At 37.7% G+C, this 26,733-nt stretch overlaps 1 protein-coding gene across 1 annotated transcript in view; it reads left to right on the forward strand.

The window, feature by feature from the left end:
• Positions 1–11,138, forward strand: part of mre11a (MRE11 homolog A, double strand break repair nuclease) — a 144,281-nt gene extending 133,143 nt beyond the window's left edge. Inside the window, exon 20 of the mRNA XM_028800506.2 lies at positions 10,412–11,138. Coding sequence (XP_028656339.1) covers positions 10,412–10,468 — 57 coding nt within the window. The 3' untranslated portion in view covers positions 10,469–11,138. The remainder of the gene's footprint in view (positions 1–10,411) is intronic.
• The last annotated feature ends 15,595 nt before the right edge of the window (positions 11,139–26,733 follow it).

Here is a 26,733-nt window from a genome sequence, read left to right on the forward strand (position 1 = left end):
TTGTTTGCCCATTACATGCTTAAATGTATACATTTTTTGGTGCACCTACCCGAGAACACGCGACATATAACAGAGCGTGGGAGAAGCATGGATTTTAAACACGCGTTGAGTTCATCTGCTGGTCTCCCTCGTGGAATAACTGGTAATGTTTGACTAAAATCTACAGCGAGTAAAACGACATTACCTCCTTTTTTTTTTTTTTACGATCTCTGAGATCTTGCTTTTTTCGGTTCAAGGCTTCATAAGCTCTTTTATGTTGTATGGTGTACTTATCCCAAAACCATCATCTTTGAATTGTGCAAGACTTTCGCCTTGTATGTAGATCGGGGTAATTACATTCATTGCATTCCTAGTCTGAATCACAATCTGATTGTATGGGTGGTTACCTGGCACTTTAGGGTTGCCACCCGTCCTTTAAAATACGGAATCGTGCCGCATTTGAGAATGAAATTGCGCGTCCCGTTTTGAATCAATACGGGACAGGATTTGTCCCGTATTTTTTTTATCATTTTTTTTAAAGCAGTGTCTCATGCAAATCATCCCACACGCATTTTATGAAGATGCCTCCTTTCCTACTTTTGATTGGGTAATACTTGATGTCATCGTTAGTTTGATTGGTCTTTTTAACTGTCCAGTGAGGAGGGCGGGTCTTTTAAGTAGAGTCTGCAAACTGTTGGCACTGAGATGTGGCACCCGCTGAAGTATGCGTCCCTTATTTTTTTGTATTAAAAGTGGTAACCCTACCTGGCAGGTAACACTTATGTTTGGTCATGAAGTCGTCTAAAATCCGCCACGTGCCCTCTTTTAATTGCGAGAAGCAGATATATATATAGCCAAATTCTCGCGCTTCGTTGCGGCGAAGTACTGCTTTTAATTTTTTAAGAAGAAAAGAAAACCTTTTTAAACGGATCGAAAATATACCAATAACAATTTGTTAAGGATCTGTTTTTTTGTGAACCTCGCTTTTCACAGCTGTCGCGCTACGGCGTGTGTTTCGTTTATTTGACAGTATGTAGATCGTGGTAATTACATTCATGGCATTCGTTTTCTGAATCACAATCTGACTGTATGGGTGGTTACCTGCCAGGTTACGCTTGTGGTTGGTCAGGAAGTCGCCTTACATCCGCCACGTGTCCTCTTTCTGTTCCCAGAAGCTGATCATAGAATGGTTTTAATAGTTTACTTTCAAATAATGCAAAGAGTATGCGACATGTGTTTCTCCCTAATTCTGGGCTCATCAGGCATACACACTCACTGCATCCCCTCTCATGAATCGAATCTCTATCGTCAGCGCCAGAGTTGAAGCCCCTAACGTTGCGGTCAGCAAGTCGGCTAACATCCGCCATGTGCCGTCTTTCAGTTGCGAGAAGCAGATCATAGAATGGTTGAAACTGTTGCCCTAACGTTGCGCCACGGCGTGTGGTTCGTTTTATACCTCGTGTCTTCTCATTAAACTTTTATCTCGCGAATATGTTATTGCAATCCGCAGCGGGAGCGTTTCTATAAACTTAATTTAAACTTACGTTTTACACCGTGCTTTGTTTCCCTTATGAACATGCTTGTATGCTTCACTCGCTCCCTTCTCAATTGTTTAATGAATTTTTTGCTCTTCGCTGTTTGCGGCTCTTCCTTCATTTCTCCCTATTGCGTTCTTTTATCTTGAGAATATGTTATTGCAATCCTTAACGGGAGCGTTTCAATAAACTTAATTTAAACTTACGTTTTACACGGTGCTTTGTTTCCCTTATGAAGATGCTTGTATGCTTCACTCGCTCCCTTCTCAATTGTTTAATGAATTTTTTGTTCTTCGCTGTTTGCGGCTCTTACTTCATTTCTCCCTACTGCATTCACAGTCTTTTCACGTGATTACGTGGGAGGCGTGATGACGTGACACTCAACTCCGCCTCCCACGGCCATCAAGCTGCCTTCCATTACAGCATATTGTCAAAAAAGAGGTTCCAGTTATGACCATTACGCGTTGAATTTCGAAATGACACCTGCCTAACTTTTGTAAGTAAGCTATAAGGAATCAGCCTGCCAAATTTTAGCCTTCCACCTACACGGGAAGTTGGACAATTAGTGATGAGTGAGTCAGTCAGTCAGTCAGTGAGGGCTTTGCCTTTTATTAATTAGTATAGATATATATATATGTGTATGTATATATATATATATATATATATATATATATATATGTATATATATACTAGGGGGCGTTGCCCCCTACTTGCTTCGCTCGCCCTCCCCCCAACCCCTCTCTCCGGGGGCGCATGCTAAGGAGATGCGGATGAATCAGCTGCAAACTTGCAGGTGCTGCTACCGAGCTGCGTGTTCTGCATGTCACGCTGTGCGACTATCATTTAAAAGCCTGTACAGCAGCTGTCCTTTTGTCTCACTTCCTTGTCTCCCGGGGGTGTTAAAGTGTCTCCGAGAAATTGTTTGTAAGTAGGGCATGACGTGCAAGTAGTCTTGTGGTACTTCAAAGTGTCTCCCCGAGATGATCACGTCTTGACCCAATATATATAAAGCAAGCTGATGCCATTCAGCCAAACATTACAATGGACAAGGTACATAATTCAAACAACTTTGACAATGGTTTGATTTAATTGTTGGTATGAGACATAGTTGTTCTCAAAACTGAAAAACAACTGCCTTTCTGGGATTTTCACACGTTATAATCTCCACTGTTTGCAGAGAATTACGTGATAACCATAAAAGCATCCAGCAAGTAGCACTTCTTTGGGAAAAAATACCTTGTTAATAAAGTATGCCAAAGGAGAATGACCAAGCTCATTCAAATTATCAGAAAGGCCATAGGTACTCAAATAATAGCTCTTTTTGACGGTGCCGTGCAGAAACACCTCTCTTAACACATACTGTATCAAACCTAGAAGTGAGATGACTACAGTAGCTTAAGACACATCAGGTTTCTCATTTGTAAGTATGCAGTATACAAAACTAGATAAATGAAGATTGAAACAGTACTCACTGGTCTCATGAATTTCGACTTCTGCTGTAACTAGGGAATCCATTCCCAGGCTCCCGGACATTTTTCATTCCCGAAACTGCTGTAATTCCCAGGAAAACGGGAATGGCCAAGCTCGCATATATAGCGTGTAAAAATCGATCAAGAAATAACAGAGTTATAGCTGAAAATAATTAAGTGGCACGGTTTTTTTTGCCCACGGTGTAGTATGTTGCTCATTAATTCATTCAACAACAGACCAGCAGCAGTCAGTCTCCCGGCCCCCACTAAGACTGAGCACAGTGGACTGGGACATGTCTGCACTCTGCAGCTCACGAATGCCGGGACGGGGCAGGGTTCATTGACGTCTGTGCTGTTGACAGCTTTGAACAGCAACTTGAAATTGCAATGCGTCAGTCTGTTCCATCTGCATTATCTGTGCCAAGAAACTTGCCATCACAGAATGATAAGAAACTGGATGCATCAGTAAAAGCTGGAATGGCGGTGTTTCAGAGCAACGGCAAGCGTGGGCGTTGTTTAGAACAAGTATATCAGTATGTGATGACTGTGCCGCCTACTTCAGCGGAGGCAGAGCGTGCTTTCTCAGCGGCTGGCGTACTCTGCACGAAGGTGTGCTCTCGCATGGACGACCGCATGCTCGACACGTTGTGCTTTCTACGCTCTTATTGCCGCAACTAACTAGATACATGTACTTATATGACGGCATGAACTGCTTGTAGTTAAGGTTAGTCTTTTATTGGTGTCAACATATTGCAGTAGTTTTATTAAAAATAAGTGTTGCTCGTTCTAAAACCATTCACATGTGAAATACCCGTGCACTGTGATATCCCCGGGATTCCCGAATTCCCAGGAATAGATAAACCCGTCTGGGAATGGATTCCCTAGCTGCAACATCCAGATAGTGGGGTAAGAATTTGTTATGTACCACACATATGTATGGAAATCCTCTTTTACGTAAATGGTACAGGCCAGTGGAAGTAATACAATAGTATGGGGAATGCTTTCATTGCATGCATATTATTTTTCTATGTATACTGTATTTTCTGTTTACTTTAGCATTGCTGCTTACCATGTCCAACCCTGCAGTCTGCCCTTTTCAAACTGAGTACTAACAAGATTCATCATCAGATACTTGTTCTGTGAACACAGCAGTGACCTTAATTGCACATATTTAAATATAAAAGAAAAGCTACTTAAAATTTCCATGTCTAATAATATAAGTAAGTGGCTAGTGCTTAACATTTGGCTTCAGATCTGTCATTATGATGGCAACCAATATTCTCTTTAATTCTGTATAGGCTATGTGCAGAAAAATATCTTTTGTACGGATTTTTTTAAGCCAAATTAAAATGTGTGCGCTACATTACTTAAACTTAAAAATTAATCTATCTTGTGGGCCTATGACACAATATAATTATACTGCACTAACTATAAAGCAACTAATGAAAGATGAAATAATGAAGATTTGAAACTTTTAAACAATTCTTAAGTTAAAACTTACAAAAATATTTAAAATATTCTTATTAGTTATTTGGTCATAAAAATAATGTATTAATGTTAAATAATTAAATACAGGCAATAATGTATGTTACAACATTTGGATTATTTTTTATTGAATTATCAATTCTTATATTACATACATGAATTTAAAAGTCCTTAAGTTTTTTCCTGTAATCTTTCACTTTCACCCATTCTGAGTAAACTCTTTACAGATATAATGATCCACCATCCTGAAGTTAGCTCGTAGCATAAGTATTTCCAAATGTTTCAATTGTAAACGATTCCTTTTATTTTTTTTATTGTTCATTAAATTGAGACTACACTTGTAGTTTGTACAAGATGCCAAGAATGTTCCCACAAAATCCAGTAATTTTTCTAAATCCTGAAACTGACCATTCTGATGTGCAAATGTCACTATACCTGGAAGGCTGACTATTAATTTGCTTTTGATTTTTTCAATAAGCAAACATTTGAAGACACTGTATTGCTGAATTACAACACTTTCCTCTGCAAAAAATATTTTGTACTTTGAACACAGAGAATAGAGCTGTTCAATTCCAAATCTGTAGTCACATTGTGCTATACCTGTACATTCAAAAGCAGACCATTCCTTAATTTCATTTTCTAGAAATCTTTCACATAAATGCAAATAAATGAATTTGATGAAAGTTAATGTGAAATTAGTATGCACTGAATAATTTACTCCAGAACCTTTTTAAAGAAGCCCATTAACTTTATCACTACATTTAAGGCTATCTAAAAAGAAGAAGCTGAGAAGTAAAAAAAAAAAAAAAAAAAAAGTAAAGGTACAGTTTTCAGATCTTATTCAATTTACCATATACAAGATGATAAGCTTCTAATGGTTAAGCCACGTTTTTGAACGGTCATAGTTAGTGAAGCTAAATTTGTTTAAAAAAAATATTCAGAACATCTATTGTTATTCAGAATTTTTAGCTATTTAGCATTTTATAACACTTTGAAAATGGACTGTTATCTTTGTCTTCTTTAAAATAACCCAATGAATGGTCACAATTTCAAATAATTGAAGTACAAAATGTGTAAATAACTGGCACAAGAAACCTAAACTGAATCACATTCAGATGCATTCACTATTTCTTGAAAGTTGCATCTTTTGGTGGAAGACCCCAAAACACTGTATAAACAGTTCTCATTAAGGTTTCAACATCTTTCATCAATGTTACTTCTTCCAAGCTTCTGAAATCCCCAAGTCTTCCTGATGTACAACACAATATTGCCTCACTAAATGTGGAATATATTTTTTCACCTGCACTGCAACACCATTAAGTCTGCCCCACTGCAGAGCCTCCATTGGATGTAAACATTATTATTTTCATAAAGTCCAGCTTATATTTTATATACAATTTCCTGAATGCAGTGACTATTGTTGTGGCATCGCATGCTTCCAACTCTTAACATCCACCAGCAAAGTTCTACGGTATATTCAGATGAACTTACTAGTTTGCATTTAAAGTAGAGTATTAAGTATTTGTTAACTGAAATGTCTGTGCTTTCACAAATAGTTAACGAGTATGAAACACTGCTGACACCATGTCGTACCATAAGATCATTTTGCACGATGCTGTTCATAATTTCAAGAAATTCATAAACATATGTTTTACTTCTTCAGCACTCTGTTATGTGTATGTACTTTGCCATTTGCTTGTTAATATCTTGAACAGAAAGCATGGACATATTAATGTTAATAGCCGGCAAAACACTATCATTAAAAGCTATAATTTCTTCTGGACTTGAATGGTACCATTCATTGTTGATTTGCCTGGTCTCCTTTTCAGCATGACTTTCTTGGAACATGCTGATCAGTCCTCTTCTTAAAGGAACATTTTTACTTCTGAGTCTACTTGCACTGTTGGTATGGTGTTTCAAGAAATCAAGTTCCCACACACTATTCCACACTTTTTCCAGTGGTGAACTCTCTTTGAACCTTAGCCTGTTAACAATATAAGCAAACTATTCCTTTAATCTTGTCATACATACATATCTCCCGCGGTTCAACATGCATTGTGCTTCTGGATTTGAATGTGTCCTTTATTACAATTTCTTCAAGCCATTCAGATTCAGCTGCAGTTCACTTGAGTTATGACCTATTGACAGTAACATTTATAAATTAGGACTGTTTTTCAAATTGAATTTTACCATTCATTATACCAATAAAACTTTCTATAAGCTGTAGAAATATAATTCCATGTGTATAACTTTCAAGAAAACGCCAGAACCAATACTTTATTTTTCGGATTTCAAGCACCAAAGATGATGAAATGATTTATGTATTAATAAGAATGACTAATAGAATGCAAATACAAAATCAACAAATGATTATCATTTGCATAATTTTACTGTCTGGATGAGAGAGCACCTAAGCAGAGTTATCTGTCAAATCCAGAATATTATTTTTTAGCATTGCCATTTTCTTCATAACTTTATGTAAGCTGCATTCATTTTTTTTGTTGTGCATGCTTTGTTCAGTCATATGCTCGGTTTTTTTGAAAGCTTTGTGTGTGTGGGGGTAGTTTTGAGGAAATGTATCCTATCTATAGATGCTATTTGAATGCCACTTTCCAAGATCAAGAAAGCTAACTTGATTTAAGTGGTAATTATACCAAGCATCACTACAGAACATTAAGAAGACAGATGGTTAAAGACCTAGACAGAAGACAGTTAAAGACCTAGTATTCATTTATTTACCCATTTCTTATGAATGCCATAGTGAGAAGACAGTGTTGTGATTCTGATTTTCACAACATGAAACAATATTATCTCCATATACTTAATCTACATAACTATCATAACTCTTACTGCCTCAATGTTTTTGCCTGTTTAGGTGCACCTAGTGTTAAAGATCTTTGATAGATAGATAGATAGATAGATAGATAGATAGATAGATAGATAGATAGATAGATAGATAGATAGATAGATAGATAGATAGATAGATAGATAGATAGAACACCTACAATCAGACAAAAGTAATTAACAGGAAATAATTAACCAATAGGGATGGGTTCAGGCCATTGGTCTCGATTAACAAGTAACAAAATCATCATGAAAAGATACATTTTGAAATATAATAGAAATGGCATTAAAAGAGCAATTCGGAAATGTGGCATTCAGAAAATTTCCATTGTTAAATAAAAATGATTGTCAAAAATAAGACCATTTTGAAATAAAACTAGCAATAACTGTACAAAAAAAATCCTGTTTAAATGCACTTAGTGTTAAAGACCTTTGGTACCACCTACAATCAGGCAAAAGTAATTAACCGGAAATAATTATCCAATAGGAATAGGTTCAGCACATTGATCTCATTAACAAGCAACAAAATCATTAAGAAAAAAGGAATTTTGCAATAAATAGCACTGGCATTAAAAGAGCCATTCAGAAATGTGGTATTCAGAAAAGTCGCATTGTTAAATAAAAATGATCATCAGAAATAAGACCATTTTGAAATAAAACCAGCAATAACAGTACAAAAAGTGCTTTTTTTTATCACCAGAGTCTGTTGTCTATGAAAACTACTTTAGCCACACAAGCCTACTCAGGCTTAATCCTTAACTATATGATATTCTAAAATGCATTTAAAAAGATGTATTTTCCTTACTCTACTAATGCATGTAATTACATTATATTATCATTGTTTTTGTATGATTTGCTACATAATGTTTCATAAGCAAACATGTATTTTCCTCTTTGATGAAATAAACAAAAATTTTAAAATGGCATTATTTTTTAAACAATTAACTAATCAACTAGTGAACGCACTTGAATGTTACTCTATTTATAAATTGTTTAACATGTTTCAGTGTGGGATTAACCTTTACCTAATTTTTCAACAAGGTGACTTGTTTACTGGGTAAAACCACAGTGTTGAATGTGCATCGTTCCTCTCCTTGGTTCATATAAAAAATGCAAAAAAATCTAAAATGATATTTTATTGTTTCTTTAATGAGAATATTCCACATGTGGAATTATTTGAGAGCAACTTTATTGATGCGCCTACACCTACAAACATGAAAGGAGGCAAGTTACAGGTGATTGTTTTCCTATGAGAAACCATGTGTTGTCTCTCTTCCTCTTGTCTGCCTTTGTAAGTGAAGAGCCGCCGCTGCTACTACTACTACTGTATTTAATTGAAAGAACCGCTTCATATATTTTTTTAAACATTTTCAGCATTAGCTGTAGGTCTCTTTCCATCTGTACCTGTTGGGAATCAAATTACCAATGTCCATACTTCTACCCTTACCCATAGAAACCCACACCAATACCTTTGTTCTGCGCCCATTACCATACCCTTGGACATGTCTAGTGTGGACTGTGCTACACTAAGCTCAGATCACACTCCATGATAGAATGAGTAAAATTTATATTTAATGTGGCTTTGATATAATAAGGGTTGCATCAAGAGGCTTGGTCTTGGACTATTAGATGTCTGGTGACCATCAGTAGCCCTAGGCATTCTAAGTCTGTGCAATGCCCATTAATTGACCAGTACTACTTGTGTAAAGATTACATGGCTGTTATAAAGTGAGCACTTCAGTTGAAAAGCTGTAACAACTTAAGAAATATCAGTTCCTGGAATGATTGAAAATACTTTTTTCAGTAGTGGCATTGGACTCTCATTTTTTGTTGTCATAAACTTTTTCACTCTTGCTTCTGCATGCTGTGTTCATTTTAATGCTGAAATCGGTCTGACTGCATAGGAAGCTATCAGGAACATTAAGGGTAGCTGGCTATGGATATCCATTCATAGCTATTATAAACCACAAGTCTAGTGGTTTTCTTTAACTGCCATGCTAACTAGAAAGTGACATCCTGTTTGGCATCAGGAACAAAAACATCATTAAAAATGGCTTTACTCAGCAAATGTTCACAATCATTCTTTTTTAGTTTGTATATACCTACTCCAGCTATTGGCTGCTGAGGATACCACTTTACATAGCAGAAGTATAAAATGTTTGTTCCACTCTCATCAGACATTTGTGTAAATTTGCTATGCCTCATCTATGTATCATCCTGCCTGGTTATTCAGGTTAAATTAGCTGTTTTACATGTAAGTTTTGTTAACATATTTTTTTGTGCAAAATGTCATTTTTGAGGTCAAAATTTATTAATTGCAGTTTACTTATAGCACCAGCAGCCACTTAATGTTTTGTGTAGAGAGATTATATCCAATCATCCATCTAGCCACCTCAATACAAATATCAGGCCATTAGAAGCCAAATCTTATATTTGGATCTGCAGAGGGTAATCTTGAGGCCTGCTGCCATTTCTTCTAAAAGAATTAGTAATAGCTGTTCACAGCAATTCCTATAATACTAAAAAATGCAATATAAACATATCACAAAATATAACATAAGTAATTAATGGAATTTCTTTGATATTGGTAGGTTTTTCAATGCTTTGGAGTATCTTTAGCTTAACATTGTGTCTTTTAGATTGTGTTTGTATGGGAATTTTAAGAATGATTGTATGTTTTTATCAGTGTACAGTCTGAGAAACAGTCAGTAATACGTTATTAAACATAAAGGAAGAAGATCTCGTCATTCATAACTTTTAAATGAAAAGCTGGATTTTAACTTTAACAAAGATTACATCTAAATTTGATGCAGAGAGCTGCCATTGCTGTTTTATTTGCAGAATTAACATTTACAAAAATGACTTTTTTCCCCCCTAAATTTAAATAAAATTAATTTTCATTCAATTGTCTCATCATCTCATCTGTTTAATGTGCAGGATTGTGCTTTTCTTTGTCTAGTAAGAAAATCCATGAGGGATGCACATTTCACATGATTTAAATGTTCTTATGATTGTCATCTAGCAGTAAACCTAAAGCCATCTACTAGGGCTATATTGCAATTTACTAAACCTGATATTTATTCTATCCCTTTCCTTTAGGATGAATATGACCCCTTTAAGACTACAAAAGGAAATTCTAGGGGGAGAAGAAAGTAAACTGTTAGCAGTGCACACTTCTTATCACTTTGGGAGGCACCAAAGTCCAGACATGCATTCTATATTCATGATGGCCTCATAGACTTTTTTTTTTAACTGGAGGTCTGAAGGAGATAAAGATTTCTTGTTGGAGTGCTGATAACTGCTGTGCTGATTTCAACTGATTAGTTCATAAAAATACCCGTCTTAAGGTTCAGATGATTATTCTGACATGGAAAACAGTGCTGCATTTGATGTCCATTCATGTTCCAGGAGGATTCCATGTTAAGAGCACATCTGCCAGATATTTGTGCTTCTGCCAGTCTGAACTACAGGCCACTGCAAATTCCTTATGGATATTTCAGAAGACAGCATTATACAATTATTACCTGTGCAGCAATAATAAGCAAACTGCTAATTGTGCATGAGGAGCAGCATTATCAGTTTCTCTGCTGTTTGTTACAGACTTTGGGGCAGCATTTTAAAAATTACTTTTTATTAGCCTGTCTGTGCCGTAAGGTTTTCTTTCTGTGTTTTGCTTTTCTAGGAGTTACACAAAATTACTTTGCCCTGTGTAGTGGAAAAATATATTGCATTTATTCATTGGGTTTGGACACTTTGTGCATTTCATGGTCATTCAAGTTTTTCACACCAACTATCACTTGTAATAAATAAAAAGTGCTCAAGAGAAGTGTGCCCCTTAGCAATTCTCCACGAACTGTTGAAGTGAATTTAATATAAATATTTGCTTCACTGTACTCTTATCTACTTTTACAGATCACCTTGCTGATTTATTTATATATTTAAAATTCCTTTTGAATTCTGTCATACAGGACAAAGCCATACACTTAAAAAGTGTGTGCAAGCCCATCATTTTGCCAGTGCCCACTACCCAAATTCTTCATGTTTGGCTATCTTTTGAAACAGCAGGTATGGACAATCTGATTAGTTCTTCTTACAGTGGGTATTTGGCTTCCTGATGTTTTGACCGTGTTAATAAGCTATGTGTACCATGTTTCTGCTTCTCCCATTCTCAAGACAGTGAAAGTGGCCCGAGTGAAGTTCCTGTACAGAGCTGCTGCACTCAAGTTTCTGTGATAGTGTAAGGAGCTCTTTAATTCCAAAGGTACTTTGAACAGTCAAGTGGAACCAGTTGAGATGAACTGGGCATGTAGTTAGAATGTACCCTTGGGCATCTCTCATGGAAGATATGCAAGATACAGCCTGCTTGGTGAAGATCTTGGACACTCTGTATGTCTCAGCTGTAATGGGAGCACTTGAAACTTATTGAGGAGGTGTTGGAAGAGGTTGCTATTTATACAGTGTACTCCACCATGTTGCTACTACAGTTTTCATTAAGATAAACAGTCAAGATGATGATGATGAATAGTGAAACAAATATGAATGTGCTATTATAAAAGGAAGCCTGTCAGTAAAAGCTGTTAAGTACAAAACATTTAATGGAATTAAGCTAATCTTGAAGTATTCTGCTTTCGGCAATTTTATAAAAGTGGTGGGTGAAATATTTTTGGAAGAGGTACACCAAAATAATCTTATGAAAATGCATTACAATGAGAATGCAAAGCTTTCCTTCGTTAAAAGTAATTTACATATTTTGTATCAGTCTGCTTTTTTATTGAAAATTCATATACTCAGGAAAAAACGTGAGAGAGAATTGTCAGCAGGTATTTTGAAGTGAAAAACTAAATTCTACTTACATAAGTTCCAATGTTCTGGTAGCTGATTGTTTTTTTTTTTTTTTAAAGTGTTTTGATTTTCTTCTTACTGACTTCTCTCTGACTACCTCTGAAGTCATTGCTACATTTCCTGGATCAAAACTGCATTCTGTTCAGAATTCAGTAGGTCACACAGTGAATTGGAAGTATGAAAATGAAGACTAAAAAACATTCTGATGATTTAACAGAAAAATGCAAGTCATAAATTAGGAAAAGAATACAAAACAATACCAGGGAATTTAGATATCCCTCTGCACACTTGAGTAAGTGATCCAGTGATGGAAGTTGAATCAAACCATTTAGCTATGGCCTGGAAAACAAACTTCAACACAACTCTGCCCTTAAACATTAAATTGAGATACTACAGAGCTATGTTTTTTGAAAAGATTTTATGGTCAGATGAAATCATGATTGAGATTTTATGACCAGACTTTCAAAGTTCTGTGTGGGGCATTACTTGAACACTGTCCAACTCCTAAGCTGTGTAGTGTGATAGTAAGAGTTCCATGTTGTGCAAATGTTTCTCATCAAAAGAAACTGGGATAATTTGTTAAAGTTGAGTGACAAACTGATATGGCACAATACCTGAAAATATTGAAAGGGAGCTTGTGTCACTTTGCTATAATGCCATCTTGGGAGGAGGTTCATTGTAAGGAGGATGATAAACTGAAACATTGGGCAATAAGAATACCAGGGTAGCTCCATGGGTACATGTGATGTCTCACTAATCATCACCTCACTTCTTAACCTAGCTTCCACTACTCTTTCCCATAACTTCATGCTGGGGCTCATCAATTTTATCCACCTGTAGTTACTACAGTTCTGCACATCCCCCTTATTCTTAAATAGCGACACCAGTACACTACTTCTTCACTCCTCAGGCATCCTCTCACTTTCCAAGATTCCATTAAGCAATCTAGTTAAAAACTCTACTGCCATCTCTCCTAAACACCTCCATGCTTCCACAGGTATGTCATCTGAACCAACGGCTTTTCCATTTTTCATCCTCTTCATCGCTGTCCTTACTTCCTCCTTGCTAATCTGTTGCACTTGATTCACTATCCTTTCATCATCCAACCTCATTCTCTTCATTTATCAGCCTCTCAAAGTACTCTTTCCATCTGCTCAACACACACTCCTCGCTTGTGAGTACATTTCCATCTTTATCCTTTATCACCCTAACCTGCTACATATCTTTCAGAGGTTGGTCCCTCTGTCTACCTAATCAATACAGGTCCTTTTCTCCCTGCTTAGAGTCCAACCTCTCATACAACTCATACGCCTTTTCTTTAGCCTTCGCCACCTTTCTCTTCATCTTGCACCTTATCTCCTTGTACTCTTGTCTATTTTCTGCATCTCTCTGACTATCCCACGTCTTCTTTGCCATCCTCTTCCTCTGTATACTCTCCTGCATGTCCTCATTCCACCACCAGTTTTCCTTTTCCTCCTTCCTCTGTACAGATGTCACGCCATGCACCCCTCTTGCTGTCACCCTTACTACTTCTGCTGTAGTTGCCCAACTGTCTGGTAACTCTTCACTGCCATCCAGTGCCTGTCTCACCTCCTCCCTAAACTCAACCAAACTTTCACCATTTGATACTTGGCTCTGCCCTCACTCTCTGCCTCTTCTTGATCTCTAATTTCATCCTACAGACCACCATCCTATGCTGCTTAACTACACCTTCCCCTGCCACCACTTTGCAGTCTTCAGTCTCCTTTGGATAGATTACATCCATCCTATGCAGAAGAATCAACCTGTGTGCATTTTCCTCCACTCTTGTATGTCACTCTATGTTCCTCCCTCTTCTTAAAATACGTATTTACCACAGCCATGTCCATCCTTTTCACAAAATCCACTATCATTTGACATTCCTGTCCTTGACACAATACCTACCCTTTACCTCCTCGTCTCCTCTGTTCCCTTCACCAGCATGTCCATTGAAATCCGCTCCAATCAGCACTCTTTGTCCCTTGGATACACTGTTCATCACTTCATCCAACTCACTCCAGAAATCATCTTTTTCAGCCATCGCACACCCAACTTACGGTGCATATGCACTAACAACATTCATCATCACATCTCCAATTTCCAGCTTCATAATCATCACTCTGTCTGACACTCTTTTCACTTCCAAAACACTCTTGACATACTGTTCCTTCGGAATAACCTCTACCCCATTTCTCCTCCCATCCACACCATGATAGAACAATTTGAATTCACCTCCGATCCACCTGGCCTTACTCCCCTTCCATTTAGTTTCTTGCACACACAATATATCAAACTTCCTTCTGTCCATATCTGCTAATTCCCCTTACCAGTCATACTGCCAACATTCAAAGTTCCTACCCTCGGTTCCACTCTACATTTCTCCCCTTCTCTTTCCTCCAGACACGTCTCCCCCTCTTCTTCTCCTTTGGCCAACAGTAGCCCATTTCCACCAGCACCCTGGTGGCGGTCATTGTTAACCCAGGGCTCGACCGATCCGGTATGGAAATTTGTCCACATATTGATTTGGTAAAATTTTACACTGGCTGCCCTTCCTGACGTGACCTTCCCCATTTATCCAGGATTGGGACCGGCACAAAGTAACACACTGGTTTGTGCATCCCCTGTGGTTGGCTTGGGCTGCTAGAGGCTATATAGACTGCAGACCCTTTTGATATAATTAAAAAAAAAAAAACTTCAATCATTATTTTTTATTATTGTTATTTTGTTCTGATAGTGACTATTTAAAAGGCACTACAGGGCCAGCTCAGTAAACCCCTTTGGGTCCTATATGACCACACATGTGTATGCACACTATATTCAGGTACAGACGTAAAAAGAATGACACACAGGCATATGTAATTTTGAATGACTGGAAACAGATGGGATTATCAAAAATGAGAAACGTTGACAGTGAAACCAGAGTCTTCCAAAATGACTGGACAGATAAGTACACATTTATTCTGTCTATAATGAGCTCAACGAGGCTGGTGTGCCTCATTTGCTCGGCATCTGTTGCCATTGTCAAAAGTGGAAATATTAAACGTCCCTGAGACACTAAACACATACACTTCATGAAACGCAAAGCTGGATTGAGCCATTGATGGTCTGCTGATCCATCGCAGGTCACACACAACACTGTCCACCTGCAGGCAGTCATATTAAAGCTCCAGTCAACCTAACATGCATAGTGAAGGTCTAAAGAAGTGTGGAAACACAGCGGGCAGATGGCAACATCACCAACCTCAGGACAGCTGTGGGACCTCTTGTTAATAAATCTTGCAATCGTACGAGCGAAACTCTGAAAGACCCCAGTATCACCTTAGGGCTTTGTATCCAAAAATTAGAAAATTAACTTGAAATGATAACAGTGACACACCCACTATATATCTATATATTTACACATAATAAATAGAATAAATACTGAGAAAGTACACACAAATTAAATATATGCATCTGACTGCTGTAGCTGCAAATTTAGGATTTGTGTAATGCATTTACCACAGCATGTTAAAAAGCAATTAAACACTATGACCTTGATTTTGCTGAAATGTAAAAGTTTCAGTGTAAAACGTGTAGATGGTAATGTTACAATACTGTGAAAGTAGAGAACTGTAGCTTTTTTATTTGAAGAAAAAAAAAATCTCCATACGATCAAGTCTAACTTAACAAACCAGAATTCAACCCCCACCCGAGGGAAACGGAGGAGCGCTAACAGCAGTAGCAAATCTTTAAAAACAACAAAGAGAGGAGAATGTCCTTTGCTTATTCTAAAAACATTTTAAAGTTTTGAACAGATCCTCTAATTAAGAAATTAATTTTTTTCCAGTTTCAGATAGTATAGAAGTGACTCTACTCTGTTGGGCCCTTGAGCAAGGCCCTTAACCTGCAATTGCTTCATTGTGGGCATGACGTTAAAACGTAAAAAAAAAACTTCACACTTTTCAAGTGTGGTGCTAAGGTGTCACCCGCATACTCCCAAACTCTCCTCAAATAGTACAGAACATCAGTTACCCACTGACGTATAATGGGTGGGCTGGGATTCTTTCAGTTAAGATAAGTCTACATGCTAAGGGTGTGGTAAAGGCAATTATAATCAATTTGTCCTTCTCCACTTTAAGCCTATCCGGAAGTACACCGAATTCAGCTGCTAATGGTTTAGGAGTGATTGTGACACCATGGCTCTTCTGACAGGCATTCAAAGACATTTTTCCAGAATGATATCACTTTGGCGAATGCCCAAAACATGTGGCCTAGTGAGTCTAGAGCTAAATTGCAATGTTGCAATGTTCACATGTTCTGTCTTGCCCTAGATACATTTTGGACAATGCTCTGTGCATATGGATCTGGAGTGTATTCTGTGCATGGCTGCCTACCAATTCTTTTCTGGGATGTTAAGTGAAAAATCCTTTCCCCATCGTACCCTAGGATCTTCAAAAAGAAGGGACTTTAAAATATTTTTATATATTATTGAGATGCTGTCTAAATCTTCAATACTGTCTGGAAGGGCGACTTCTTGTGAAATAGAAATGAGTGGGAAGTAAGGAAAATTGGGCAGGTTCCTTTTACAAAGTTTCTGATTTGAAAGTAGTGGAGATTTTGTGTTGATAGGAAGTTAAATTTGAATCATAATTGTTCAAAAGATGCAAAGACATTATATGTATACAAATCTTTTAAGTGTTTTAATCCCAAACATTTTTCAAACATTAAATACTGTGTAGATTTGAGAGGGTCGAAAAAGGTGAGTATCATGTAGAGGTGTAACAGATAAAAGCTTCTCTGTCTTAAAGTGCTTCTTCCACTGGTTCCATATTCTGAGTGATTGATGGACAATTGCATTATTAGTGTATTGATGATAATTTTTATTTACTGGGGTCCAAAGTAGGGTGTATAAAGAAGTACAGATTTTATTTCTATTGCAGACCAGGCCTGTGTATATTCATCAATCTGCACTGACCAGGTCTTAATAGCTTGTATATTTGCCTCCCTGTGATAAAATCGAAAGTTAGGTAGTGCAATGCCAACTTCTGCTTTAGTTCTTTGTAGAATCACCCTGTGGATGTGTGGATGTTTTGAAATCCAAATAAATTAGGTTAAAACTAAGCCTAATTTCTTAAAGAGCAATTTGTTTATGTATATGGAGATGATCTGTAATCCCTCGCTATATCGCGCTTCGCCTTTCGCGGCTTCACTCCATCGCGGATTTTATATGTAAGCATATTTAAATATATATCGCGGATTTTTTGCTGGTTCGCGGATTTCTGCGGACAATGGGTCTTTTAATTTCTGGTACATGCTTGCTCAGTTGGTTTGCCCAGTTGATTTCATACAAGGGACGCTATTGGCAGATGGCTGAGAAGCTACCCAACTTACTTTTCTCTGTCTCTCTTGCGCAGACTTTCTCTGATCCTGACGTTGGGGGATTGAGCAGGGGGGCTGTTCGCACACCTAGACGATACGGACGCTCGTCAAAAAATGCTGAAAGATTATCTTCACGTTGCTATCTTTTGTGCAACTGCTTCCTGAAATGACATGCTGCACAGTGCTTCGCATACTTAAAAGCTCGAAGGGCACGTATTGATTTTTGCTTGAAAAACAAACTCTGTCTCTCTCTCTCTCTCTCTCTCTCTCTCTCTCTCTCTCTCTCTCTCTCATCTCTCTCTCTCCTCTCTCTCTCTCTCTCTCTCTCTCTCTCTCTCTCTCTCTCTCTCTCCTCTCTCTCTGCTCCTGACAGAGGGGGTGTGAGCTGCCGCCTTCAACAGCTTTGTGCCGCGGTGCTTCGCATACTTAAGCCAAACAGCCCTATTGATTTGTTTGCTTTTCTCTATCTCTGTGACTTTATATGCTCCTGACGGGCACTCCTTTGAAGAGGAAGATATGTTTGCATTCTTTTAATTGTGAGACGGAAATGTCATCTCTGTCTTGTCATGGAGCACAGTTTAAACTTTTGAAAAAGAGACAAATGTTTGTTTGCAGTGTTTGAATAACGTTCCTGTCTCTCTACAACCTCCTGTGTTTCTGCGCAAATCTGTGACCCAAGCATGACAATATAAACATAACCATATAAACATATGGTTTCTACTTCGCGGATTTTCTTATTTCGCGGGTGGCTCTGGAATGCAACCCCCGCGATGGAGGAGGGATTACTGTAATACAAAAAGAAGCTTGGGAAGGATGTTTATCTTGACAGTGTTGATTCTCCCTACTAATGTGAGATGGTGGGTAGACCATCTGTTCACATCTTTAATTTTTTCCATGCTGATAATAATAATAATAATAATAATTCCTTACATTTATATAATGCTTTTCTCACTACTCAATATGCTCTCTTCGCAGGGAGGACCTCAGAAGCAAACCCACAATCTCCTTACTGCAAAGCAGCAGCATTACTACTGCACCACCTGAGTGGATAATATAGCAACATTTTGTTCAAAAAAGATTTTTATATTTACTTGTGATATTTGCCTTTAGGTTTTTGAACTAATCTGCTATAATAAATGGGAAGGTATCCACCTAATATTGTGCGCTAGAGAGTTCACTGTAAAATGCACACTGTTATTCAACTTAATTTTGAGTCCAGATATCTTTTTGATATTCTGCTAGTGCATTGAGGACTGCTGGTATGGAAATTAGAAGCTAAGTGTCTGCCTTTGATAAATCCAGTTTGGTCATGTGATATTACAGAAGGAAGCACTTTCTCAGTCCATCTATCTAGAAATTTGGAGAGCAGCTTAACATCGTTATTCAGAAGTGAAACTGGTCTGCATGATACACATTGTATCAAATTCTTATTTTTCTTTAGAAAGATGGTAATTAATGCTTAGCAAAAAGTTTGAGGCAGAATTTAGTTGTCTCTAGCTTCTATAAACATTGCTAATAATAGTGGGGCAAACGTATTTGAATTTTTTTAGAAAATCTACTTGGTAGCCATCAGGGCCCGCTGCTTTCCCTCTTTGGAGTGACTTTATAGCATCCAGTAATTCTGAGAGTGTTAGAGGTTTGTCCAAGTCCTCCACAATAAGAGTACCTAGCTGTGGTGTTTGTAATGCGTCAAAAAACTCATTAGATTTTGTGTTATCTACTTTAAACTGAGTAGAATATAAGGACTTACAGTACTCTCTAAATGTGTAGGTTATATCTTTATGGTCAATGATTTTATCTCAGTCTGTTCATAGTAATGGTGCCACGCTTTAGAGCTGAGCTGTTCTGATACATTTGTTGTCAAGAGGTTAAATTCTGATTGCAAAACCTCTCTTTCTGTATAAAGTGCCTCATTTGGAGACCAGCCTTGTTCTTGATCTATTCTGGTAATTTCGCTGATTAACTGTGACACCTTCTTGGTTTCCAATTTCTTTTTGTGGTAAAGATATGAAATAAGCTGTCCTCTTAAAAATGCCTTCAGAGTTTCCCAGAGTATTCCTGCAGAGACCTCTGAGGATGCATTTGTCTCTAGAAAATAAACAATTTGCTCAGAGATTAATTATGTACAATTCTCAACAGCTAATGACAGAAAGGTTAAGATGCCAGCTACGAAATGAGTGTGTAGGGGATAGTCATTTATGGTCCATGAACAGAGGGGCATAGTCAAAGATAACAATAGCATTGTACTTGCAAGATTCGATAGAGGGCAATAAATTATTAAGTATACAGAAATAATCAATTCTTGAGTAACTATGATGTATTGATGAGAAGAAGGAATATGCTCTTGAATTTGCATTTAAAAATCTCCATGGGTCTAATAAGTTATGCTCCATTACGAACTGTGTGATTGTTTTTATGGTATTAAATGTTATCGTCACCGTAGTAGAAGACTTATCCAGGTCCGGATTTAAAACGCAAAGTCTCTGCCCATTACAATTTTGAGTGATCATATTAGGAATAGGAGCATTTTGGATGAAATATCTATCTAACACTTTAGGTGGATAGATATTTATCAAAACTAATTTAGATTTAAATTAATTACCCATCACGATTACATATCACCATTTCAGAATTAGATACTACAATCTGTTACAAAAAATGTTTGATTGATTTATGCATTAAGATTCCCACACCTGTAGAGTGAATTATTTGTTCGATTCAATCTCTTTGTAACAGAAATTGGTCCTTACTTATTAAGTGAGTCTCCTGTAAAAATAGTAGCTTGGCATTTAGGCCTGTTAGGTGAGAAAAATACTTTTTTTCTTTAGATTGTGATTGAGACCTTTGACTATCCAGCTCACAAATTCATTGTTTGGTCAGAGAGACACTGTTTCTGAAATTTAGAGTACATTTTGTAATCTTAAATAAAGGTAAGCATGTTGTTTCATACAATAGCTTTAATCTTGGCATCATATTATCATCAGGTATTATGGCTAAGGAGTCTATTATTGTGTTGGCTCTTACAGTTGTTGTGGTAAAAAAAAAAGAAATAGCTTGCTGTCTTTCAACTTGTCTTCCTCCAGTTTGCCTCACAAAGTGAGACTGGACCACACTTCACAAAGTCCCAGTCCTCTGACATGCCAAGAGAAAAGGCACGTCCAAAACAATCCCATCAAACACAGTGTAGTAACAATTAAAATTGAGATAATTTATGGTCTTGATTTATTTTTGGTCTTACCACCTTCAGCTCAGATAGCATGTTTCTATCTTCTCCAAGCTTTGAAAGTGGAGTGATGTATCCTGTTGGAGTTGATTTTGTTGACTCACAGGTGGTGTTTGTAGTAGTTGACACTGGGGATAAAGAGACCATACTTGGTTGCAGTATCCCACCTAAGATCCGTAAATTCTTATTGCCCGCTTCACTTGCAGTTTTGCCTCCATGTTCATTGTTGGCCAGAGCAGATGCTACAGTGTGAGGTCCTGGCTGATCCATCCCTTCGCCTGTTTCTTCCAATTCTGTGGCAGGTCGTAACATGAAATTGAGACCGTCTCAAACTTTGATGGAGCTTTAGCTATCTTTTACTCTTTCTGACCCCTTGGTCTCCTGCACATGTATACCAGTAATTAAATCTTCCCAGGTTGACTAAATACAGGATATCTCAGTTAGGTTATAAAAAATCTAAATAACACTGGTGCCAGCGGAACACTGTTTTATAAATCGACGATTCATATTTTGTTGTCACACTAGATAGCTATTAATAATGATTGTAGTATTTACTATAAATAGTAACAATTTAAAATTTATGTTTTGTTCATTGTGCAAATTCAGTGATGCTGAAAATTATCTATGATGAAAGGAGAAGGGACCAGTAACACAAATGTTTTGATGAATGCTGCAATATATATATATATATATAGTGTATAAATCACTAATAAAATTGATGACCGTCTGTTTTTCCAGCAAATCTCCCACCTCTGTGTCATTCAGTTTTAATAATATGAACATAACAGAAGAAGAATAAAAAAAAGAATGAGACAAAACATTAGAGACCTGGGGTCTTATGTGTAAAACGTGTGTAAACCATTTATTTACACAAAAGCTTAACGATGCTACTAGTCTGACCATTTGTTAGTCTTACACAAACTTTTTTTGCTGGTGGCATTTTAGCAACTACAGGCAGCAAGACAATAAAATGAGCAAAAAGACTTCTTTCACTGTGCATCTCAGTGACATGTCAGTCACATCCCGATGTTTTTTAACTAATTATGTCAAAGTTACCTGACATGTTTTCTCAATACAGCGGTCTTTAACATTGGTAATAACACCTTAATGCATAAGCTTAATGTTAAAATGCCTTAGTGTACAGCCTATCCATTTTGTCTAAAAAAGGGTGTGCTATGTGTTGTAGGACATGACTTGCAATGGCAGCGTTAGCTCTTTTGGAGGATGGCAGGCTATCAAGGATCACAAAGAGTTTTTGGTTCATGATGATGGTTGGCTTAAGGACTGATTTAGACTTCTTAGAGCTGTCTTCTTGGAGCTGTGTGCTTAACTGGAGCCTAAATTACAGATACCATTATATGTAAATCACACAATCCCTTTTCTGTTAAAGGTTTTAACAACTGGCAATGGGCACTTTTCAACATGAACTGGATGACCAGTTAGGAATCTTGCAGACATACATGAGCTGTGTCATACTATCTGCAGGGAATGGTATAATCAACATGCTCCCAAGGTACATGCAGTTTCTTTACGGTCAAGGTAAGGAAGCTGAGATCAAAAGGAAATATGCAGCTGATTTTCCTCATGTATTTGGTACAATTGACTACAGATATGTTACAATAAAGGCACAGTCACAGAATTAATTTTCTTTTGCAAACAGAAAAGATTTTCATTCAAGTAATATACAACTAATATGTGATGCTCAAATGTGTCTGACTAATGTTGTTGTGAGGTGGCCTGGCTAAACCTAAGATTTCTTTGTTTTACCAAATAGTGTGGGAATCAGACTTCAGGGTCATGCTGTGTGTATAATGAAAGGCACTTCTGCACACGATCAGTGATAGAATGGACCATTGGTTCATTAAAAGGTAGCGATGACAGTAATTGGGCGTGTTGGGTGGCACACTACTGTACAGCCCCACAAAGGTTTGCTGCATTGTGATGGCTTGTGCAGTACTGAACAACAAAGTGTAGAAACCTGGCCTGCTTCGGCCACCTGAGATAGGGTCTGGGTCATCCATGTGCTTATCTTAGCCTGTCTTTTACGACATCAACACAATGGCAATTCAAAGACATTTGGATATTGTACGTCAAGAATAAACAAACTTGTATTTAATGCAACATTGACATTTACTCTGCAAAATGATTTTATTTTTTGCAAGTTCAATAAGAATGTTTGTATTGTCTCACAGTTCTGCACATAGAGCTTGCATTGATTCATGCCATCTACTGGCAGCGGTTTAAACACTGCATGATGGGACTTTTCGGTTGCTCTCTGCACTCAGTTGCACTTGGTTTTCTTCTCTCTGTTTGAGACACAGACAAAAGACAATCAAAAGGAATGTTTTTAAGGTTCTCCACTTCACTCAAATACCTCATGCTCATGTTCACTGAAGTTTCATCCTCTGCATTCTTCCATGGTTTGTAGTAAAGATGTCACTCCGGAAGATGGAGAGTGGCTAAATACATTTGCACAAGCAAAGAGTTTTAAGTAGATTTGAGATTTATAATGGAATCTGCCATGGCACATATGGTTTTAGAAATTCAAATATTTTTTGTGCATACACTGTGTTGTCCTTTCAAACATAAGCAAAATTTTTGTGTGAAATCTAAGCAAGGTTTATAGGACTTGCAGGCCCCAGGATCTTTGGTGCATGGTCCCTAATTAGTGGAAATGAAAACTGTGATCTATGACAAACTTTATTTAACTTTAGACACTGCAAATTATCCTTGTATTTCTTCCATGCTGTAACAGGTCTTCTGGGGGAAATCTCGAGCACCTCCAACCCCATCCAGCAACTGGATTATGTATGACGGAATGTTTTGATTAAATCTGTCTTTAAAAGCACTTTCAGATTAGTAGTAAATCATTTAAAGTGACGTGTTCGTCCCAATGAGTTAACCATGCCATCTACAACAGATGAGGTCTTGTTAAATTATACGATTAACTTAGAAACAACTGCGGTGGGCTGGCGCCCTGCCTGGGGCTTGTTCCTGCCTTACGCCCTATGTTGGCTGGGATTGGCTCCAGCAGACCCCCGTGACCCTGTGTTAGGATATAGAAGGTTGGACAAAGACTGACTGACTGACTTAGAAACAAACTGGAAATGTTGTCATGTTTGCCTCAAGCCTTCACTCCGACATTGTGAAACTAACATCGTGAATTAATGAGAGGAAGCACTAAATTGTAACTTACTAACATATTTGGTTAATCTGCACAATTGATTAAAAGTTCAAAGTATGTAATATTCTAGTTCATTATCTTTTACCTGGTAATGCCACAACACTTTTAAATGTCTATGCATTGTATTAGAACATTACAACAGTTTTGACAAGAACAGATCATTTAGTCCAACGAGCTAAATAATAATAATAATTCTCTAAAATAATAACAAGCTGAGATCTGAAGGTCCCAAAAGTCCTGCCATCAACCACACTACCTAGTAATTTATTCAATGTGCCAATGTTCTCTGTATGAAAAAAACTTCACCTTTAGCAAGTTTCCATCCCTGTGTTCTTGTTAAAGAATTTTTTTGCTTGTTTTCTTCAGATTATGAGTCATGATTATTGCTAAATATCTAACAATTTGGACTATATTTACCACCTAAGGTGGACTGCGGTGCCTTCTGTGAATAATATGCAGCAAGTTTGCAGTCTGAGCTGAATTAATGACCCCCAAGATAAACTAGAGTACTAGTGGCTGGGGGGCCATCGGGGTGGTGTTGCTTATGTAAATCAAGCGTTATTTGTCATTATTATTTTTTTCTCAGATCTCCCTGTTATGAGTGGCACTGCTTATTGTATTGGGAGCATAAGTGTGAGAGTGGGCCCTGTGATGGACTTTTCAGGGCAGTTTCTTGTTTAAAGCCCCCACAACTATAAACTGGGTTATATGGGTTAAGTATATTATGTTATGTTTGTTACATCGTATTAAAGAATTTTGTCACTTTTCTGAATTACAAAACTGGATTTTCCTCATAACTGGCTTTATATAAGAATGTCACTTTAAGTTGTAAGTTCAAAATGGATGTTTTCCCCATTTAAACTGGCTTTAATGTACTCTGCAGAATGGTTTGCTCTTATTCTTATTAATGGTGTAATTTACTTAGAAGAGGCTTATTTTTCTGGGAAACTGAGTCATAGTCATCTTCCTTTAATAGGGTGTAATTTGGTCTGCGAATACGATTGCTTTCAAGTAAAAGGAAGCTGGGAGGAGACCCTGGTATTGCAAATGGGTAAGCATAGAAATTGCAGACCTTGTAACATGGCGGCTGCTTCAGGTTGGCCGAATGATTTAAAACTGGACGAAACTGGATGAATGTCACTTCGGCATAGTCTCTGCTTAGAATTTATGGGCTTCCTGGATGCCACTATAATGTGTGGGAAAAGGCATTCTTTATGATCATTCATTAATGTACATCAAGGTTTATTAATCTGACCGAACGTCTCATTATAAATGAGATGTGGTTTATCTTGACTGGTACCACTTCAACATCTGTAGGGCAAAGGAGTAAGTTATCTTAGTAAACAGACATATTCACGTAACACAGTAAAACATTTTTTTATCATTCTTTTCATTCAGTATTATTGTATACACAAAGGTATAGCTAACACAACTGGCAATATTTATATTATGTCTGCCTTTTATCTGCAGGCAGTAAGGCAAATACAACCAGGCTGCATCATTCAGTGATTCGGTTCAGCTTGTTTGTGTACCTTGCTCTTCACTGAGTATGAGCACAAAGTGATGTGACAAGTCCACAAGACAATCAATTACACATTTTATAAATTACTAATTACATAATTGAGTACACATAAAGACATAAATCTGTTTAAACAGACAGGAAACATCTTTTAAGACTATGGCCAGTTGACAACAGAGGAGAAGAAAACAAAAACTCCAAGGCAGCATCATCCCTGAAGCCAATAAATGTCCACTGTACATTAATGATTTCTGTTTTGTCCACATATTGAGAATCTTTTCAGAGCCCAAAGAACCCTTCACAGAACAAGATGGTTAATTTTCAAGCAGTGTTCTATGAGGAGCCACATAACCCAGTAGAGTGCCATTGCAGAATTTTTAAGAGTGAATTGAATTTCAAATGCAGCATGCTGAAACATTCTGGGATGACAGTCCTGATTCACTTATTCATTATTTAAACAAGACAGACGTGGCTTGCAGAGCTTGGCTCTGGAAATCCGCAGAGACCAGCAGACTGAACTAAATCTGCATTTATTGTCTAACTCTGTTGACAGTTTTGGTGGAAGTGTCATCAAACAAATCATCCATCCGTAACTTTTCTTACCTGCTTTTCCAGTTCAGAGTTGCAGCACTAGGCACATGGCTAAAATACTCCATCACAGGGCACACTCACCCACACATCTCAACTCACCAGTTTCAGAGTCGCATGAAAGTCTTTGGGATGAGCGAGGGAAACCCCGTTAGACATAGGGAGAACATGCAACCTACACACAAGCAGTGCTTGGAGAAATCCGATCTAAATATTATACTGCACGCTTAGTATTTTGCTAGGAACTTGTTCTGACCCGTTAGCACATCATGTTATCCCTCCACGTTTATAGTACCGAACACACGCGTTTCCTTGAAGTAGGATCTAACTGGCAGACACTAAACAGCAGCATAAAAAGACTTCGCACTCCTCATTTTGCGAGACATTCTCATGTTGGTTGTTTATCCCACTTCATATTTCACTGTCACTTCCCACTCCACTTCGGTGCTTTTCATCACACGCCAGATGTTCGTTGTGAGCTGAGAGCACCGCGTGCGCCTCCCGTGTGAAGCAGTCCTTGTGAGAAGAGCCCAACGCCCACCTTTCTAGAGTCTGAGGGTGCGGTCGGGTCGCAGATCGTGTCTGTAAATCGCCCTGCTGCGCTGACAAGAAGATGTGCCAGACACGTTCAGACAGTGACGTGCTGACGGGTGAAAGCGGGGACTTGCTTCGTTCCTTCATTTCAAGCA

Source organism: Erpetoichthys calabaricus, chromosome 4 (assembly GCF_900747795.2).
Source record: "Erpetoichthys calabaricus chromosome 4, fErpCal1.3, whole genome shotgun sequence".
Lineage (NCBI taxonomy): Eukaryota > Metazoa > Chordata > Cladistia > Polypteriformes > Polypteridae > Erpetoichthys > Erpetoichthys calabaricus.